The sequence below is a fragment of the Salmo trutta genome, chromosome 15 (genome assembly GCF_901001165.1).
Source record: "Salmo trutta chromosome 15, fSalTru1.1, whole genome shotgun sequence".
NCBI lineage: Eukaryota > Metazoa > Chordata > Actinopteri > Salmoniformes > Salmonidae > Salmo > Salmo trutta.
The window spans coordinates 65,857,519-65,880,465 of NC_042971.1; the positions used below are offsets into that span (position 1 = coordinate 65,857,519).

Consider the following 22,947-nt stretch of genomic DNA (forward strand, 5'->3'; position numbering starts at 1 on the left):
GAGTCATACCAGTTGGTTACTTTGAATGTAATATGAGTTATTTAACACATTAGCAAGAACTTCAATCCATTTCCTTAATGTATGTAAAATGTAAAAATGTCTCTGGCAACATGAGGTATTCGCCACAGCGTTGAGTTGCAGAGCGGAGCAGCATTTCTCTTCTTGCTATTGCAGCCAAATATGTGTTTTCTGGAATGCGGAGAGACAGAGAGTCTTAACATATGCAGCTGGTGGAGAAGTATAATCTGGTTTTCAGCCCACAGCAACACAGAGAAACAAAAGTTATCTTTGTAAAAACCTTGTAAATAAACGGCAGCACTATGTGTTACTCAACTAGGTGCCTTGTATTTAATTTGCCAAGGCCCGGGTAAAACGCTGACAAAATGGCCGTCCGTTGAGTGATTAGTCAGACGTGGTGGTGAGAAAGGGAGAGAAAAAGGGGGAAAAGGCATCCTCATAAATAGGTTTGGTTTGCTCCGAGCAGATCTCGGGCCAGGCGAAGTGAAGTTCTGTGCTTGGCATACTCCCTAAAGACCTTTGCTTGAAAAACAAGAAAAAAAAGCGACAATATTAATGTTGTTTTTTTCTCCCTCTTGAGCCACCGTAGCAACAACATAGCCAGAAACACTTCCTCAAAATAGTCCGAATTAACCTAAGATACTGTAAAATCAAGAAATCTGTCATTAATTTTGACATTTTTTTTGCCGAGGTCTTAGTCACACAATTCGACATCTAACTACAATGTTTGGTGCACTTTTTTCGCAAAAATGTGCATGAAAACTAGTCATCTCTCTTTGAACGACAACAATGTTCCCACTCCTACTAGGAGTAGTACTGTTGACCAATCACTGACGAAGTGGCGTAGACTTCGCCTACCAAACTTCAACTTGCCTCAAGAAAAACAGTTGTATGCACAAACAGCCCGGGAAACTGTTAAGCTTTACCGTATGCTTCCTTGTCTTAAGGTACACATGGAGAAAAGAAAACTGAAGGAGCTTCCCTCCTAACTGGTTACAGCATCACTGGGATTAGAAGGTTAGCTGGGTTTTGCCATAGATATACAAGGCATAGGGAAAGTATTCAGATCCTCAAAATGTTGTTACTTTACAGCCTCATGTCATATAATAGGTAGGTCACATGACACAAGTTACTACCGGATCCAGGCTAACCGGATCCAGGCTAACCGGATCCAGGCTAAACGGGTCCAGGCTAACCGGATCCAGGCTAACCGGATCCAGGCTAAACGGGTCCAGGCTAACCGGATCCAGGCTAACCGGATCCAGGCTAAACGGGTCCAGGCTAACCGGATCCAGGCTAACCGGGTCCAGGCTAAACGGGTCCAGGCTAACTGGATCCAGGCTAACCGGATCCAGGCTAACCGGAGCCAGGCTAACCGGATCCAGGCTAACCGGAGCCAGGCTAACCGGATCCAGGCTAACCGGATCCAGGCTAACCGGATCCAGGCTAACCGTCCACAGAAATGTTGCGGACGTTAGGCTGGATTCGCGCCCAGTTACAAGAAGGGCAATAAATTAAGAGCTAATGTTATTTTCCTCAGAGTGAGGTTTGTAAGGTGTTAATATTACTCTGCAGCAGCTCTACTATTTCCACAGGGACACGGTCAAGCGCACACAGCTGTTTCTCTCTCTCTCTGTCTCCTTTCTCTGTCTCTCTCTCTCTCCCCTCTCTTTATGTCTCTGTCTCTCTCTCTCTTTCTACCTCTGCCTCCTTTCTCTCTATCTCTCCCCCTCTCTCTATCTCTCCCCCTCTCTCTCTATCTCTCCCCCTCTCTCTCTGTCTCTCTATCTCTCCCCCTCTCTCTCTCTCTCTCTCTCTCTCCCCCTCTCTCTCTGTCTCTCTCCCTCCCCCCCCTCTCTCTGTCTCTCTCCCTCCCCTTCTCTCCCCCTCCCTCCCCCTTTCTCCCTCCTCCCTCTCTATCTCCCCCCCTCTCTCTCTATCTCTCCCCCTCTCTATCTCTCCCCCTCTCTCTCTCTCTGTCTCTCTCTGTCTCTATCTCCCCCCTCCCCCCTCTCTCCCCCCTCTCTCTGTCTCTCCCCCTCTCTCTCTCTGTCTCTCCCCCCTCTCTCTTTGTCTCTCTATCTCCCCTCTCCCCCCCTCTCTCTCTCTCCAAGTAAAACTCTGAGGTCATCTCCCACTACATACTCCACTCTGTGACTCCTCCCTCTTCCCTCCATCAAATGAACAAGAGACGTGATGGGCTGACAGGTAGAGACAGTTTTTTTAAATAACAGTGGTGAGGGATAAAGACACACAGAGGGAGAGGGAGGAACAACATGTTAAGGACAGACACGCGGTTCCAAAGATCATTTCAGCAGTACAGGAGAGCGATTAGCGTGGCAGGAGATCCCTTTGGACCCAGTGTTTCCAGGAACTGTTTCCCACAGCAGGATCCATAGGACTTAGACTGCAGCAGGATCCATAGGACTTAGACTGCAGCAGGATCCGTAGGACTTAGACTGCAGCAGGATCCATAGGACTTAGACTGCAGCAGGATCCGTAGGACTTAGACTGCAGCAGGATCCATAGGACTTAGACTGCAGCAGGATCCATAGGACTTAGACTGCAGCAGGATCCATAGGACTTAGACTGCAGCAGGATCCATAGGACTTAGACTGCAGCAGGATCCATAGGACTTAGACTGCAGCAGGATCCATAGGACTTAGACTGCAGCAGGATCCATAGGACTTAGACTGCAGCAGGATCCGTAGGACTTAGACTGCAGCAGGATCCATAGGACTTAGACTGCAGCAGGATCCATAGGACTTAGACTGCAGCAGGATCCAAAGAACTTAGACTGCAGCAGGATCCGTAGGACTTAGACTGCAGCAGGATCCATAGGACTTAGACTGCAGCAGGATCCGTAGGACTTAGACTGCAGCAGGATCCATAGGACTTAGACTGCAGCAGGATCCATAGGACTTAGACTGCAGCAGGATCCGTAGGACTTAGACTGCAGCAGGATCCATAGGACTTAGACTGCAGCAGGATCCATAGGACTTAGACTGCAGCAGGATCCAAAGAACTTAGACTGCAGCAGGATCCGTAGGACTTAGACTGCAGCAGGATCCATAGGACTTAGACTGCAGCAGGATCCATATGACTTAGACTGCAGCAGGACCCTTAGGACTTAGACTGCAGCAGGATCCATAGGACTTAGACTGCAGCAGGATCCGTAGGACTTAGACTGCAGCAGGATCCATAGGACTTAGACTGCAGCAGGATCCATAGGACTTAGACTGCAGCAGGATCCCTAGGACTTAGACTGCAGCAGGATCCGTAGGACTTAGACTGCAGCAGGATCCGTAGGACTTAGACTGCAGCAGGATCCATAGGACTTAGACTGCAGCAGGATCCGTAGGACTTAGACTGCAGGCTCTGTATGTGGCCTGTACGCGGTGTGTGTGTGTCACTATGGTCCTCTCGTTTCAGCGTCAAAGAGACAGCAGGCAGCACAGACATTCTCCTCTCCTTCCCCCTGGGTCACTGCCAAGTATCGGCCTGCTCCCTGTCAATTCACCCAATCACCCTGAAAATACACCTGAACCACAAACCACGGCCCTCTGCCAGACCTCTCCTCTGTCCTCATCTCCTACAGCCGGCCCTCTGCCAGGCCTCTCCTCTCTGTCCTCATCTCCTTCAGCTGGCCCTCTGCCAGGCCTCTCCTCTCTGTCCTCATGTCCTTCAGCCGGCCCTCTGCCAGGCCTCTCCTCTCTGTCCTCATCTCCTTCAGCTGGCCCTCTGCCAGGCCTCTCCTCTCTGTCCTCATCTCCTTCAGCCGGCCCTCTGCCAGGCCTCTCCTCTCTGTCCTCATCTCCTTCAGCTGGCCCTCTGCCAGGCCTCTCCTCTCTGTCCTCATCTCCTTCAGCCGGCCCTCTGCCAGGCCTCTCCTCTCTGTCCTCATCTCCTTCAGCTGGCCCTCTGCCAGGCCTCTCCTCTCTGTCCTCATCTCCTTCAGCCGGCCCTCTGCCAGGCCTCTCCTCTCTGTCCTCATCTCCTTCAGCCGGCCCTCTGTCAGGCCTCTCCTCTCTGTCCTCATCTCCTACAGCTGGACCTCTGCCAGGCCTCTCCTCTCTGTCCTCATCTCCTTCAGCCGGCCCTCTGCCAGGCCTTCCTCCAGACCTCCTCTAAACACAGTGGCTCGTTATAACATCCAGCATCTCTTCAGTGGGGTTGATTGCTTTCATTCTCCATGGCTGATACATTGTTATTGTCTTTCCTAGTTCTGGGTATATTATGGTTAAGTCTAGAGGACCAGCTGGACTAGCAAACAATTAAGTTTACTGCATGTCTGGGGAGCAGGAGGGATGTAATGCCAGCACAGGGCTGGAGGGGAGATGTAATGCCAGCACAGGGCTGGAGGGGAGATGTAATACCAACACAGGGCTGGAGGGGAGATGTAATACCAACACAGGGCTGGAGGGGAGATGTAATACCAACACAGGGCTGGAGGGGAGATGTAATACCAACACAGGGCTGGAGGGGGCAGAAAAGCTCACAGAACACTACAGCTTTCCAGATACAAGGGGGATTTCATCTATATCAGATACAGGACCTCACTGGAACTAGAATCATTTGAAAGAAATGACTGGAGTCCGAGCTGAGACTGAGACGAGATGCTCACGAAAGGGAAACCTATCTGCCTGTCTGCCTGCCTGCCTGCCTGTCTGTCTGTCTGTCTGTCTGTCTGTCTGTCTGTCTGTCTGTCTGTCTGTCTGCATGTCTGTCTGTCTGCACGTCTGTCTGTCTGTCTGCCTGCCTGCCTGTCTGTCTGTCTGTCTGCCTGCACGTCTGTCTGTCTGTCTGCCTGTCTGTCTGTCTGTCTGTCTGCCTGTCTGTCTGCATGTCTGTCTGTCTGTCTGCCTGTCTGTCTGTCTGTCTGCCTGCCTGTCTGTCTGTCTGTCTGTCTGTCTGTCTGTCTGCCTGCACGTCTGTCTGTCTGTCTGCCTGCCTGCCTGTCTGTCTGTCTGTCTGTCTGTCTGTCTGTCTGTCTGTCTGTCTGTCTGTCTGTCTGTCTGCCTGCACGTCTGTCTGCCTGCACGTCTGTCTGTCTGTCTGCCTGCACGTCTGTCTGTCTGTCTGCCTGCCTGCCTGTCTGTCTGTCTGCCTGCACGTCTGTCTGTCTTTCTGTCTGTCTGTCTGTCTGCACGTCTGTCTGTCTGTCTGCCTGTCTGTCTGTCTGTCTGTCTGTCTGTCTGTCTGTCTACCTACCTGCCTGTCTGTCTGTCTGTCTGTCTGTCTGTCTGTCTACCTACCTGCCTGTCTGTCTGTCTGTCTGCACGTCTGTCTGCACATCTGTCTGTCTGTCTGTCTGTCTGCCTGTCTGTCTGTCTGTCTGTCTTAAGCCCCCAAAAAACAAAGACACTGTAAAGGATTCCAAACTACTGGTATAATTATTATTAATATAAACACCAAAATCAATACAAATCAATAAACCACAATGGGACAAAAACACGACAATACTAATTTTGAAAGAACTTAAAACAAATTAATTTAAATAAATATCTCCAGGTTTCAAAATTACACCTTAGTTCAACCATCAATGAAATCAACACTTATAATATAATATAATCATGGGTCAGTATAATATAATATAATCATGAGGTCAGTATAATATAATATAATCATGGGTCAGTATAATATAATATAATCATGGGGTCAGTATAATATAATATAATCATGAGGTCAGTATAATATAATATAATCATGGGTCAGTATAATATAATATAATCATGAGGTCAGTATAATATAATATAATCATGGGTCAGTATAATATAATATAATCATGGGGTCAGTATAATATAATATAATCATGAGGTCAGTATAATATAATATAATCATGGGTCAGTATAATATAATATAATCATGGGTCAGTATAATATAATATAATCATGGGTCAGTATAATATAATATAATATAATCATGGGTCAGTATAATATAATCATGGGTCAGTATAATATAATATAATCATGGGTCAGTATAATATAATATAATCATGGGTCAGTATAATATAATATAATCATGGGTCAGTATAATATAATATAATCATGGGTCAGTGTAATATAATATAATCATGGGTCAGTATAATATAATATAATCATGGGTCAGTATAATATAATATAATCATGGATTAGTATAATATAGTATAATCATGGGGTCAGTATAGTATAATATAATCATGGGTCAGTATAATATAATATAATCATGGGTCAGTATAATATAATCATGAGGTCAGTATAGTATAATATAATCATGGGTCAGTATAATATAATATAATCATGGGTCAGAATAATATAATATAATCATGGGTCAGTATAATATAATATAATCATGGGTCAGTATAATATAATATAATCATGGGTCAGAATAATATAATATAATCATGGGTCAGTATAATATAATATAATCATGAGGTCAGTATAATATAATATAATATAATCATGGGTCAGTATAATATAATATAATCATGGGTCAGTATAATATAATATAATCATGGGGTCAGTATAATATAATATAATCATGGGTCAGTATAATATAATATAATATAATCATGAGGTCAGTATAATATAATATAATCATGGGTCAGTATAATATAATCATGAGGTCAGTATAATATAATATAATCATGGGTCAGTATAATATAATATAATCATGGGTCAGTATAATATAATATAATCATGAGGTCAGAATAATATAATATAATCATGGGTCAGTATAATACAATATAATCATGAGGTCAGTATAATATAATATAATCATGGGTCAGTTTAATATAATGTAATCATGGGTCAGTATAATATATTATAATCATGAGGTCAGAATAATATAATATAATCATGGGTCAGTATAATATAATATAATCATGGGTCAGTATAATATAATATAATCATGAGGTCAGAATAATATAATCATGAGGTCAGTATAATATAATATAATCATGGGTCAGTATAATATAATAGAATCATGGGTCAGTATAATATAATATAATATAATCATGGGTCAGTATAATATAATCATGGGTCAGTATAATATAATATAATCATGGGTCAGTATAATATAATCATGAGGTCAGTATAATATAATATAATATAATCATGGGGTCAGTATAATATAATATAATCATGAGGTCAGTATAATATAATATAATCATGGGTCAGTATAATATAATATAATCATGGGTCAGTATAATATAATATAATCATGGGGTCAGTATAATATAATATAATCATGAGGTCAGAATAATATAATCATGAGGTCAGTATAATATAATCATGGGTCAGTATAATATAATATAATCATGGGTCAGTATAATATAATATAATATAATCATGGGTCAGTATAATATAATATAATCATGGGTCAGTTTAATATAATATAATCATGGGGTCAGTATAATATAATATAATCATGGGTCAGTATAATATAATCATGAGGTCAGTATAATATAATATAATCATGGGTCAGTATAATATAATATAATCATGAGGTCAGTATAATATAATATAATATAATCATGGGTCAGTATAATATAATATAATCATGGGTCAGTATAATATAATATAATCATGGGGTCAGTATAATATAATCATGGGTCAGTATAATATAATATAATCATGGGTCAGTATAATATAATATAATCATGGGTCAGTATAATATAATATAATCATGGGGTCAGTATAATATAATATAATCATGGGTCAGTATAATATAATATAATCATGGGTCAGTATAATATAATATAATCATGGGTCAGTTTAATATAATATAATCATTGGTCAGTTTAATATAATATAATCATGGGGTCAGTATAATATAATATAATCATGGGTCAGTATAATATAATATAATCATGGGGTCAGTATAATATAATATAATCATGGGTCAGTATAATATAATATAATCATGGGTCAGTTTAATATAATATAATCATTGGTCAGTTTAATATAATATAATCATGGGGTCAGTATAATATAATATAATCATGGGTCAGTATAATATAATATAATCATGGGTCAGTTTAATATAATATAATCATGGGTCAGTATAATATAATATAATCATGGGTCAGTATAATATAATCATGGGTCAGTATAATATAATATAATCATGAGGTCAGTATAATATAATATAATCATGAGGTCAGTATAATATAATATAATCATGGGTCAGTATAATATAATATAATCATGAGGTCAGTATAATATAATCATGGGTCAGTATAATATATCTGGTCAGTTAATATAATAATCATGAGGTCAGTATAATATAATCATGAGGTCAGTATAATATAATATAATCATGGGTCAGTATAATATAATATAATATAATCATGGGTCAGTATAATATAATATAATCATGGGTCAGTATAATATAATATAATCATGGGTCAGTATAATATAATCATGGGTCAGTATAATATAATATAATCATGGGTCAGTATAATATAATATAATCATGGGGTCAGTATAATATAATATAATCATGGGTCAGTATAATATAATATAATCATGGGTCAGTATAATATAATATAATCATGAGGTCAGTATAATATAATATAATCATGGGGTCAGTATAATATAATATAATCATGGGGTCAGTATAATATAATATAATCATGGGTCAGTTTAATATAATATAATCATGAGGTCAGTATAATATAATATAATAATGGGTCAGTATAATATAATATAATATAATCATGGGGTCAGTATAATATAATATAATCATGGGTCAGTATAATATAATATAATCATGGGTCAGTATAATATAATATAATATAATCATGGGTCAGTATAATATAATATAATCATGGGTCAGTATAATATAATATAATCATGGGGTCAGTATAATATAATATAATCATGGGTCAGTATAATATAATATAATCATGGGTCAGTATAATATAATATAATCATGAGGTCAGTATAATATAATATAATCATGGGGTCAGTATAATATAATATAATCATGGGGTCAGTATAATATAATATAATCATGGGTCAGTTTAATATAATATAATCATGAGGTCAGTATAATATAATATAATCATGAGGTCAGTATAGTATAATATAATCATGGGTCAGAATAATATAATATAATCATGGGGTCAGTATAATATAATATAATCATGGGTCAGTATAATATAATATAATCATGGGTCAATATAATATAATCATGAAGTCAGAATAATATAATATAATCATGGGTCAGTATAATATAATAGAATCATGGGGTCAGTATAATATAATATAATCATGGGTCAGTATAATATAATATAATCATGGGTCAGTATAATATAATATAATCATGGGTCAGTATAATATAATATAATATAATCATGGGTCAGTATAATATAATATAATCATGAGGTCAGTATAATAATATATCATGGCGTATAATATAATATAATCATGGGTCAGTATAATATAATATAATATAATCATGGGTCAGTATAATATAATATAATCATGGGTCAGTGTAATATAATATAATCATGGGTCAGTATAATATAGTATAATCATGGGTCAGTATAATATAATATAATCATGGGTCAGTATAATATAATCATGGGTCAGTATAATATAATCATGGGTCAGTATAATATAATATAATCATGGGTCAGTATAATATAATATAATCATGGGTCAGTATAATATAATATAATCATGGGTCAGTATAATATAATATAATCATGGGTCAGTATAATATAGTATAATCATGGGTCAGTATAATATAATATAATATAATCATGAGGTCAGTATAATATAATATAATATAATCATGGGTCAGTATAGTATAATATAATCATGGGGTCAGTATAATATAATATAATCATGGGTCAGTATAATATAATCATGAGGTCAGTATAATATAATATAATCATGGGTCAGTATAATATAATATAATCATGGGTCAGTATAATATAGTATAATCATGAGGTCAGTATAATATAATATAATCATGGGTCAGTATAATATAATATAATCATGGGTCAGTATAATATAATATAATCATGAGGTCAGTATAATATAATATAATCATGGGTCAGTATAATATAATATAATCATGGGTCAGTATAATATAATATAATCATGGGTCAGTATAATATAATATAATATAATCATGGGTCCGTATAAGATAATAATAATCATGGGTCAGTATAATATAATATAATCATGGGTCAGTATAATTAATATATCATGGGTCAGTATATATAATCATGGGTCAGTATAATATAATTAATCATGGGTCAGTATAATATAATATATCATGGGTCAGTATAATATAATATAATCATGAGGTCAGTGTATAATAATATAATCATGGGGTCAGTATTAATATAATATATCATGAGGGTCCAGTATAATAATTAATCATGGGTCAGTATAATATAATATAATCATGAGGTCAGAGAATATAAAAATAGATGGTCAGTATAATAATATAATCATGAGGTCAATATAATATAATATAATCATGAGGTCAGTATAATATAATATAATCATGGGTCAGTATAATATAATATAATCATGAGTTCAGTATAATATAATATAATCATGGGTCAGTATAATATAATATAATATAATCATGGGTCAGTATAATATAATATAATCATGAGGTCAGTATAATATAATATAATCATGAGGTCAGTATAATATAATATAATCATGGGTCAGTATAATATAATATAATCATGAGGTCAGTATAATATAATATAATCATGGGTCAGTATAATATAATATAATCATGAGGTCAGTATAATATAATATAATATAATCATGGGTCAGTATAATATAATATAATCATGGGTCAGTATAATATAATATAATCATGGGTCAGTATAATATAATATAATCATGAGGTCAGTTTAATATAATATAATCATTGGTCAGTTTAATATAATATAATCATGGGTCAGTATAATATAATATAATCATGAGGTCAGTATAATATAATATAATCATGGGTCAGTATAATATAATATAATCATGGGGTCAGTATAATATAATATAATCATGAGGTCAGTATAATATAATATAATCATGGGTCAGTATAATATAATATAATTTAATCATGGGTCAGTATAATATAATCATGAGGTCAGTATAATATAATATAATCATGGGGTCAGTATAATATAATACAATCATGGGTCAGTATAATATAATATAATCATGGGGTCAGTATAATATAATATAATCATGAGGTCAGTATAATATAATATAATCATGAGGTCAGTATAATATAATATAATCATGGGTCAGTATAATATAATATAATCATGAGGTCAGTATAATATAATATAATCATGGGTCAGTATAATATAATATAATCATGGGTCAGTATAATATAATATAATCATGGGTCAGTATAATATAATATAATCATGGGGTCAGTATAATATACTGCTCAAAAAAATAAAGGGAACACTTAAACAACACATCCTAGATCTGAATGAAAGAAATAATCTTATTAAATACTTTTTTCTTTACATAGTTGAATGTGCTGACAACAAAATCACACAAAAATAATCAATGGAAATCCAATTTATCAACCCATGGAGGTCTGGATTTGGAGTCACACTCAAAATTAAAGTGGAAAACCACACTACAGGCTGATCCAACTTTGATGTAATGTCCTTAAAACTAGTCAAAATGAGGCTCAGTAGTGTGTGTGGCCTCCACGTGCCTGTATGACCTCCCTACAACGCCTGGGCATGCTCCTGATGAGGTGGCGGATGGTCTCCTGAGGGATCTCCACCCAGACCTGGACTAAAGCATCCGTCAACTCCTGGACAGTCTGTGGTGCAACGTGGCGCTGGTGGATGGAGCGAGACATGATGTCCCAGATGTGCTCAATTGGATTCAGGTCTGGGGAACGGGCGGGCCAGTCCATAGCATCAATGCCTTCCTCTTGTAGGAACTGCTGACACACTCCAGCCACATGAGGTCTAGCATTGTCTTGCATTAGGAGGAACCCAGGGCCAACCGTACCAGCATATGGTCTCACAAGGGGTCTGAGGATCTCATCTCGGTACCTAATGGCAGTCAGGCTACCTCTGGCGAGCACATGGAGGGCTGTGCGGCCCCCCAAAGAAATGCCACCCCACACCATGACTGACCCACCGCCAAACCGGTCATGCTGGAGGATGTTGCAGGCAGCAGAATGTTCTCCACGGCGTCTCCAGACTCTGTCACGTCTGTCACGTGCTCAGTGTGAACCTGCTTTCATCTGTGAAGAGCACAGGGCGCCAGTGGTGAATTTGCCAATCTTGGTGTTCTCTGGCAAATGCCAAACTTCCTGCACGGTGTTGGGCTGTAAGCACAACCCCCACCTGTGGATGTCGGGCCCTCATACCACTCTCATGGAGTCTGTTTCTGACCGTTTGAGCAGACACATGCACATTTGTGGCCTGCTGGAGGTCATTTTGCAGGGCTCTGGCAGTGCTTCTCCTGCTCCTCCTTGCACAAAGGCGGAGGTAGCGGTCCTGCTGCTGGGTTGTTACCCTCCTACGGCCTCCTCCACGTCTCCTTATGTACTGGCCTGTCTCCTGGTAGCGCCTCCATGCTCTGGACACTACGCTGACAGACACAGCAAACCTTCTTGCCACAGCTCGCATTGATGTGCCATCCTGGATGAGCTGCACTACCCGAGCCACTTGTGTGGGTTGTAGACTCCGTCTCATGCTACCACTAGAGTGAAAGCACCGCCAGCATTCAAAAGTGACCAAAACATCAGCCAGGAAGCATAGGAACTGAGAAGTGGTCTGTGGTCCCCACCTGCAGAACCACTCCTTTATTGGGGGTGTCTTGCTAATTGCCTATAATTTCCACCTGTTGTCTATTCCATTTGCACAACAGCATGTGAAATGTATTGTCAATCAGTGTTGCTTCCTAAGTGGACAGTTTGATTTCACAGAAGTGTGATTGACTTGGAGTTACATTGTGTTGTTTAAGTGTTCCCTTTATTTTTTTGAGCAGTGTATAATATAATCATGGGTCAGTATAATATAATATAATCATGGGGTCAGTATAATATAATATAATCATGGGGTCAGTATAATATAATATAATATAATCATGGGGTCAGTATAATATAATATAATCATGGGTCAGTATAATATAATATAATCATGGGTCAATATAATATAATCATGGGTCAGTATAATATAATATAATCATGGGGTCAGTATAATATAATATAATCATGAGGTCAGTATAATATAATATAATCATGGGGTCAGTATAATATAATATAATCATGGGTCAGTATAATATAATATAATCATGAGGTCAGTATAATATAATATAATCATGGGTCAGTATAATATAATATAATCATGGGTCAGTATAATATAATATAATCATGGGTCAGTATAATATAATATAATCATGGGTCAGTATAATATAATATAATCATGAGGTCAGTATAATATAATATAATCATGGGTCAGTATAATATAATATAATCATGGGGTCAGTATAATATAGTATAATCATGGGTCAGTATAATATAATATAATCATGGGTCAGTATAATATAATATAATCATGGGTCAGTATAATATAATCATGAGGTCAGTATAATATAGTATAATCATGGGTCAGTATAATATAATATAATCATGAGGTCAGTATAATATAATATAATATAATCATGGGTCAGTATAATATAATATAATCATGAGGTCAGTATAATATAATATAATCATGGGTCAGTATAATATAATATAATCATGGGTCAGTATAATATAATATAATCATGGGTCAGTATAATATAATATAATCATGGGGTCAGTATAATATAATATAATTATGGCGTCAGCATAATATAATATAATATAATATAATCATGGGTCAGTATAATATAATCATGGGTCAGTATAATATAATATAATCATGGGTCAGTATAATATAATATAATCATGAGGTCAGTATAATATAATATAATCATGAGGTCAGTATAATATAATATAATCATGGGTCATTATAATATAATATAATCATGGGGTCAGTATAATATAATATAATCATGGGTCAGTATAATATAATATAATCATGAGGTCAGTATAATATAATATAATCATGAGGTCAGTGTAATATAATATAATCATGAGGTCAGTGTAATGATTCATCAAAAGGTTGGAACAACACCACAGACTGTTCAATCTTGTGAAACAAACTAAGAAAAGAGATCTCTGTCTCCTAAAACATTGTGAAACAAACTAAGAAAAGAGATCTCTGTCTCCTAAAACATTGTGAAACACCAAACGGATAACGTCAACTCGTTTCTATTGAAACAATACCACGTCATTCCAATGTTTCTCTCTAGTGACAGCACAGGTGTTCTTTAAGTAAATCAACTTCACTAACAAACACATTTTGGTATACTATAATTAACTAAAGGGGATGTTCAGAAAAATAATGACGGACAATACAGAAAAGTTGGATTGATTTTAAGAGAAAGGAGGAATATTAGCAAGTGCATCTGGACTCAATACTACACATATGTTACCATGCTATTGATCAAAGAAATGCGCCACAAAGATTAGAAAACACATTGTTCTTATATAAACCATAGTCTATATATAGCTTTCACACGTTTTATATAACAAATAGGTTCAGCTTTTACACGTGAAAAAACGTCCTGAGAGGAGACCAGAAAAAGCAAGTTCAATTCATTTACTATCCATCAGACATTGTGCCGTAAAAATTAATATGTTTTGCTTATATGTCTTAAATAAAGAAATATCTGTCTATTTTAATTATCAAAATTAACCTATGTAAGAAATACATACATTTCTAAAATGACAACCAACATGTCTTTACAAATGATATATGATAGATATCATAACAATGTAAATAAATGATACAATACCGTAGTAGATATGTCAAGTTGAGATCCATTGATTGACTATCAAAACGAGTATATTTGTTAAAGTCAATATAATTTAACAAATGGTTAATTACCAGTAACTTTAAGGGAAGAACAGGTTTTCGACTCGGCATTCCTGGCATCTTTCCATCTAGGCCTGAATATGTTTTATAATGTGTAATGATTTAATATTTTAATATATAGGCTAAGCTTACTAACACAGTGGTGCTATTATTGATTGGATAGAAATTACCTGTTGAAAAATAAATAGTGTTTGATTGTTATATAATTTATCCACACCAGCAAATGTCGGATTACAGCAAAGGTCTTGGTAATTTTTGTTGAACAAAATGACATGCACGGAACACAGCTGTGTCATTTATAAATGTCTAGTGGGGGGGGAGAATATGTTTGACACCGAAACAAAAACCTGTGACATTCCAGGAGAAATTGAAAAGTCCTGTCAGAAAAAAAGACACAAACTGACATAAAACTTACAGTAAAAACTGAGTGTGAGCTTTAACAGTAACAGGCCTTTAAAATGCCAAACACATGAATATGTCTTTCAGCGACGCCGTCCCGCTGGTCTAGCCAAGGCCTTCTCAGGCCAAAACCCCCACAACCACAACATTACGTTTAGCAACAAAAATCTAAACTGTCAAATCTGCTTTCATTTCGGCAGAGAGACACCTGTCGTGAATACTCCACCCTGATGGAAACAAAACAGGCTTCAGATCTCAATACATTAAAACAGGCTTCAGATCTCAATACATTAAAACAGCCTTCAGATCTCAATGCATTCAAACAGGCTTCAGATCTCAATACATTCAAACAGGCTTCAGATCTCAATACATTCAAACAGGCTTCAGATCTCAATACATTAAAACAGGCTTCAGATCTCAATACATTCAAACAGGCTTCAGATCTCAATACATTAAAACAGCCTTCAGATCTCAATACATTCAAACAGGCTTCAGATCTCAATACATTCAAACAGGCTTCAGATCTCAATACATTAAAACAGGCTTCAGATCTCAATACATTAAAACAGGCTTCAGATCTCAATACATTCAAACAGGCTTCAGATCTCAATACATTGAAACAGGCTTCAGATCTCAATACATTAAAACAGGCTTCAGATCTCAATACATTAAAACAGGCTTCAGATCTCAATACATTCAAACAGGCTTCAGATCTCAATACATTAAAACAGGCTTCAGATCTCAATACATTCAAACAGGCTTCAGATCTCAATACATTAAAACAGCCTTCAGATCTCAATGCATTCAAACAGGCTTCAGATCTCAATACATTCAAACAGGCTTCAGATCTCAATACATTAAAACAGGCTTCAGATCTCAATACATTAAAACAGGCTTCAGATCTCAATACATTCAAACAGGCTTCAGATCTCAATACATTAAAACAGGCTTCAGATCTCAATACATTCAAACAGGCTTCAGATCTCAATACATTCAAACAGGCTTCAGATCTCAATACATTAAAACAGGCTTCAGATCTCAATACATTAAAACAGGCTTCAGATCTCAATACATTCAAACAGGCTTCAGATCTCAGTACATTAAAACAGGCTTCAGATCTCAATACATTAAAACAGGCTTCAGATGTCAATGCATTAAAACAGGCTTCAGATGTCAATACATTAAAACAGGCTTCAGATGTCAATACATTAAAACAGGCTAATCTACATAGATTGCATTCCTTATTACATCACTCGAGGCACAACAAAAGATGAACAACATTAGGTTTCCCTAAATGTTTCTTTGGGAACGAATTTGTCCCCCCCCCCAGCGGGCCAATGACAATACAAAAGCAACCTACTGCCATAGACTCCCAGCCTCCCACAGAGCTTAGAGACGGCAGCAAAAGGCCTCCACGAAAAAGCCATACGTTTTTAGCGTGCTTAACTTCCAGTGAAGAGGGTATAGATGACCTTTCGGAAATAGCTACAGACATGTCTTCTCCTAGACTTCTGGACATAATAGTAACCAAACCTGTTTATACTCTTCTGAAAAGTAAACGGGCTTTCAAAAAAGTATATCGTCAGACAGTGTATATTTGTTTCAGAGTAGAATTCATTGTCAGTAAAGAAGACTTTGCCACCAGGAGATCTAACTAGGTCATGTGTATATATATGGCATAATATAGTCTATGTAATATATATTAAAAAGGCTCATGATCATCATTGATCATTTAAAAAAAATATATATATATAAAAAAAAAAAATATATATATATATAGAGAGAGAGAGAGATAGAGATTCTTATAGGAATAAAATGTGTACAATCATTTCAATCCAGTTTAAAACAGCATTAAAATGTAATTAAAGATGACTTACTGAGGAAGGCAAACCAGGAGGAACTTTTCGAACTTTCTTTGTCTGAACCTCTGAAATACACAAGAGTTAAACACAGTTCAGTGGCACGTTTTTATTGATAATTTAACGTTTTTATTGATAACCTCCTAATATTTTCCTAGTGAAAAAATCCATTCACATGAACAAGACTGAAGAAATCTAGCCACTTCACAAAAATCATAGTTTTACTGGACCTGGCTAAAAGAACAAAGAATTGACAACATAGAACCAAGTAAAATACAAATATAGCTATCCAAAACAGGAAATACTTCACTTCATATCCACAACAGGAAAGACTTCACTTCATATCCACAACAGGAATGACTTCACTTCATATCCACAACAGGAAATACTTCACTTCATATCCACAACAGGAATGACTTCACTTCATATCCAAAACAGGAAATACTTCACTTCATGTCCACAACAGGAAATACTTCACTTCATATCCACAACAGGAATGACTTCACTTCATATCCACAACAGAAAATACTTCACTTCATATCCACAACAGGAAATACTTCACTTCATATTTGGGGCTGACAAAAGAGAAGGAAGTCTTAACATGTTCTCTGTTCATTGTTCAAGTCAAGGAGAAAGGAATGTATTATATTTGGGAAGAAAAGCAAGGCGAGCCTTTGATAGAAATAAAAGAGCCTGATATCTATTGTCACGTCTGGTTCCCCTCCCCAAACAATGTCACACTGAAGAGAATGGGCTTTCCAAGAAGTCTGACTGACTATGGATACGTAGAATGGATCATATTCATTAAAATGCAGGTTAACACACAACTTGTGTTTGATAGTTCATGATCAATACATTTATTTACTTTTTAAACAGCTTTAATATTATAAAATATAATCTGTTTCGTATAAACATATTATATGTATTACATTTGTTAGGAGGTTAGCTATATTTTTGTGAAGTCCATTTTTTATTTTTTTTCAACTGAATGTGTCTTCAGAGGTTCATTCCAAAACTCTAGAAGTCAATTTTCTGACATGTTGGTATATTATCTTTTATTGTTTAAAGAACTTATGAAAGAGATTGGTGTGTTTTATCACTATCTAATCATGACACGGTCTTGTTCAATGACAGACACGTTTTTATTTCAAATATATCACTTAATGGGTTTGATTTCAGAGAGACAAATAATCATGTTTCTTTTGTTGTTGTTGCAAAACTCCATATATTCTGCTCACTCTCAGTGAAATCACTAGCACTGCTGGTCAAATGTAACAAATAACTACATCTTTTTTTTATAATAAAGGACTCTGATACATAAATAATCAATCACTTAATACTAGATCTACATTTGTCAGACTTTCTTATCCAGAGCAACTTATATTAAGTAGAGAATACATACATCTTCATACTGGTCCCCCGTGGGAATTGAACCCACAACCGTGGCATTGCAAGAACCATGTTCTACCAACTGAGCTACACTGGACAACAGATATTCACATAAAACACTTTCATTTGACATTTTTGGTCATTTATCCATAGCGACTTGCACTTTAGTCTATTCATCTTAAGATCGCTAGGTGGGACCACCACATATCACAGTCATATATACAGGGTACAAACATTTCATCCAGCTAAACAATGAATATATAGCGTTTAGCAACAAAACCCATTTCTACACATCTAAAATCTAGGAATTAAAAATCTGAGAACAGTAATATTTTACACACACATGATGGTGCCCATAAGCAATTATTTCTGATGAAAAAACACAAATTTGAAAAATGTACATAGCGTCAAGTGTTGTTGTTCTCCAGGGATATGACCCAACAGGTAGTGTTCTCCAGGGATATCAACACTATGACCCAACAGGTAGTGTTCTCCAGGGATATGACCCAACAGGTAGTGTTCTCCAGGGATATCAACACTATGACCCAACAGGTAGTGTTCTCCAGGTATATCAACACTATGACCCAACAGGCAGTGTTCTCCAGGGATATGACCCAACAGGTAGTGTTCTCCAGGGATATCAACACTATGACCCAACAGGTAGTGTTCTCCAGGGATATGACCCAACAGGTAGTGTTCTCCAGGGATATGACCCAACAGGTAGTGTTCTCCAGGGATATCAACACTATGACCCAACAGGTAGTGTTCTCCAGGTATATCAACACTATGACCCAACAGGTAGTGTTCTCCAGGGATATCAACACTATGACCCAACAGGTGGTGTTCTCCAGGGATATGACCCAACAGGTAGTGTTCTCCAGGGATATGACCCAACAGGTAGTGTTCTCCAGGTATATGACCCAACAGGTAGTGTTCTCCAGGGATATCAACACTATGACCCAACAGGTAGTGTTCTCCAGGGATATGACCCAAGAGGTAGTGTTCTCCAGGGATATGACCCAACAGGTAGTGTTCTCCAGGGATATGACCCAAGAGGTAGTGTTCTCCAGGGATATGACCCAACAGGTAGTGTTCTCCAGGGATATGACCCAACAGGTAGTGTTCTCCAGGGATATGACCCAACAGGTAGTGTTCTCCAGGGATATGACCCAACAGGTAGTGTTCTCCAGGGATATCAACACTATGACCCAACAGGTAGTGTTCTCCAGGGATATGACCCAACAGGTAGTGTTCTCCAGGGATATGACCCAACAGGTAGTGTTCTCCAGGGATATGACCCAACAGGTAGTGTTCTCCAGGGATATCAACACTATGACCCAACAGGTAGTGTTCTCCAGGGATATGACCCAACAGGTAGTGTTCTCCAGGGATATCAACACTATGACCCAACAGGTAGTGTTCTCCAGGGATATGACCCAACAGGTAGTGTTCTCCAGGGATATGACCCAACAGGTAGTGTTCTCCAGGGATATGACCCAACAGGTAGTGTTCTCCAGGGATATGACCCAACAGGTAGTGTTCTCCAGGGATATGACCCAACAGGTAGTGTTCTCCAGGGATATGACCCAACAGGTAGTGTTCTCCAGGGATATGACCCAACAGGTAGTGTTCTCCAGGTATATGACCCAACAGGTAGTGTTCTCCAGGGATATGACCCAACAGGTAGTGTTCTCCAGGGATATGACCCAACAGGTAGTGTTCTCCAGGGATATGACCCAACAGGTAGTGTTCTCCAGGGATATGACCCAACAGGTAGTGTTCTCCAGGGATATGACCCAACAGGTAGTGTTCTCCAGGGATATCAACACTATGACCCAACAGGCAGTGTTCTCCAGGGATATGACCCAACAGGTAGTGTTCTCCAGGGATATCAACACTATGACCCAACAGGTAGTGTTCTCCAGGGATATGACCCAACAGGTAGTGTTCTCCAGGGATATGACCCAACAGGTAGTGTTCTCCAGGTATATCAACACTATGACCCAACAGGTAGTGTTCTCCAGGGATATGACCCAACAGGTAGTGTTCTCCAGGGATATGACCCAACAGGTAGTGTTCTCCAGGGATATGACCCAACAGGTAGTGTTCTCCAGGGATATGACCCAACAGGTAGTGTTCTCCAGGGATATCAACACTATGACCCAACAGGTAGTGTTCTCCAGGGATATGACCCAACAGGTAGTGTTCTCCAGGGATATGACCCAACAGGTAGTGTTCTCCAGGGATATGACCCAACAGGTAGTGTTCTCCAGGGATAAAGAAGAAGAGGAGGATGAAGAGGAGTAGGAGGAAGACGAGGAAGAAGAGGAGGAGGAGGAGGAACAGGAGGAGGAGGTGGAGGAGGAACAGGAGGAGGAACAGGATGAGGTGGTGGAGGTGGAGGAGGATGAGGAGGTGGAGGAGGGTGGAGAAGGACAGGGGTGTACTAGGGCTTGATGGCGGTGTGAGGGTCGGGTGCTGAGCTCACCCATGTTGTCGCTGTGCAGAGGTCTCCGACGAGGGTTGTTGTTGTAGTGCTGGTAATACTGGGACCCAGGCTTGGTGGGCGACACCGCCCCAGGACTGCCCATGCCCATCTCTCCTGCCAGGAGGCTCGGCTGTAACACACAGACAGGACGGAGAGACGGACGAACAGACATTAGACATACAGCACACAGGACCAGCACTCCACCGTGTGTTTACGTTGTGACGCATCAATTCAGCGGACCAGAAAAGTCTAACTTGATTATTTTTGGCAGGATATGTAGCGTTATCGACTGTCCATTTTAAAATGCACTTAAATGAAGGATGAAGAAGTCCCAGTTGTAAAGTTAAAAACACAAACGACAGGTGCTGGAATAATAGGACATAGAAAAAACTCTTTATCTCTTAGGAGAAAAATACTAAATACTGAAATGAAATTCCTATGAAAGACATCAAATACAATGCCAATGTTTAAAAACATATATACTTTTGTGATTATAATAAATATACAAAATATAATAAATACGTAAATATGTAAATATGATAGTACCTTTGGCGCTACAATGATAACAATATAGAGTCCAATAAAATGCCCCGTGATGGGGGAGAGAGGAGGGTTGGAGTATAGGGGGAGAGAGGAGGGTTGGAGTATAGGGGGAGAGAGGAGGGTTGGAGTATAGGGGGAGAGAGGAGGGTTGGAGTATAGGGGGGAGAGAGGAGGGTTGGAGTATAGGGGAGAGAGGAGGGTTGGAGTATAGGGGAGAGAGGAGGGTTGGAGTATAGGGGAGAGAGGAGGGTTGGAGTATAGGGGGGAGAGAGGAGGGTTGGAGTATAGGGGGATAGAGGAGGGTTGGAGTATAGGGGGAGAGAGGAGGGTGGAGTATAGGGGAGAGAGGAGGGTTTGGAGTATAGGGGGAGAGAGGAGGGTTGGGAGTATAGGGGGAGAGAGGAGGGTTGGAGTATAGGGAGAGAGGAGGGGTTGGAGTGTAGGGGGAGAGAGGAGGGTTGGTGTATAGGGGGAGAGAGGAGGGTTGGAGTATAGGGGGAGAGAGGAGGGTTGGAGTATAGGGGAGAGAGGAGGGTTGGAGTATAGGGAGGAGAGAAGAGGGTTGGAGTATAGGGGGAGAGAGGAGGGGTTGGAGTATAGGGGGGAGAGAGGAGGGTTGGAGTATAGGGGGAGAGAGGAGGGTTGGAGTATAGGGGGAGAGAGGGAGGGTTGGAGAATAGGGGGAGAGAGGAGGGTTGGAGTATGGGGGGAGAGAGGAGGGTTGGAGTATAGGGGGAGAGAGGAGGGTTGGAGTATGGGGGGAGAGAGGAGGGTTGGAGTATAGGGGGAGAGAGGAGGGTTGGAGTATAGGGGGAGAGAGGGTTGGAGTATAGGGGAGAGAGGAGGGTTGGAGTATAGGGGAGAGAGGAGGGTTGGAGTATAGGGGAGAGAGGAGGGTTGGAGTATGGGGAGAGGAGGCTTGGAGTGTAGGGGGAGAGAGGAGGGTTGGAGTATAGGGGAGAGAGGAGGGTTGGAGTATAGGGGGAGAGAGGAGGGTTGGAGTGTAGGGGAGAGAGGAGGGTTGGAGTGTAGGGGGGAGAGAGGAGGGTTGGAGTGTAGGGGGAGAGAGGAGGGTTGGAGTGTAGGGGGAGAGAGGAGGGTTGGAGTATAGGGGGAGAGAGGAGGGTTGGAGTATAGGGGAGAGAAGAGGTTGGAGTATAGGGGGAGAGAGGAGGGTTGGAGTATGGGGAGGAGAGACGAGGGTTGGAGTGTAGGGGAGAGGAGGGTTGGAGTATAGGGGGGAGAGAGGAGGGTTGGAGTATAGGGGAGAGAGGGTATGGAGTTAGGGGAGAGAG

General features: G+C 38.8%; 1 protein-coding gene across 1 annotated transcript in view; it reads right to left on the reverse strand.

The window, feature by feature from the left end:
* Window positions 1–17,235: 17,235 nt before the first annotated feature.
* The window catches only part of LOC115148362 (transcription factor 4-like), a 238,281-nt gene continuing 232,569 nt past the window's right edge, over window positions 17,236–22,947 (reverse strand). The window contains exons 8-9 of the mRNA XM_029690272.1: window positions 21,110–21,239; window positions 17,236–17,300 (exon numbers count right to left, since the gene is read on the reverse strand). Of these exons, the coding sequence (XP_029546132.1) occupies window positions 17,236–17,300; window positions 21,110–21,239 (195 nt within the window). The remainder of the gene's footprint in view (window positions 17,301–21,109; window positions 21,240–22,947) is intronic.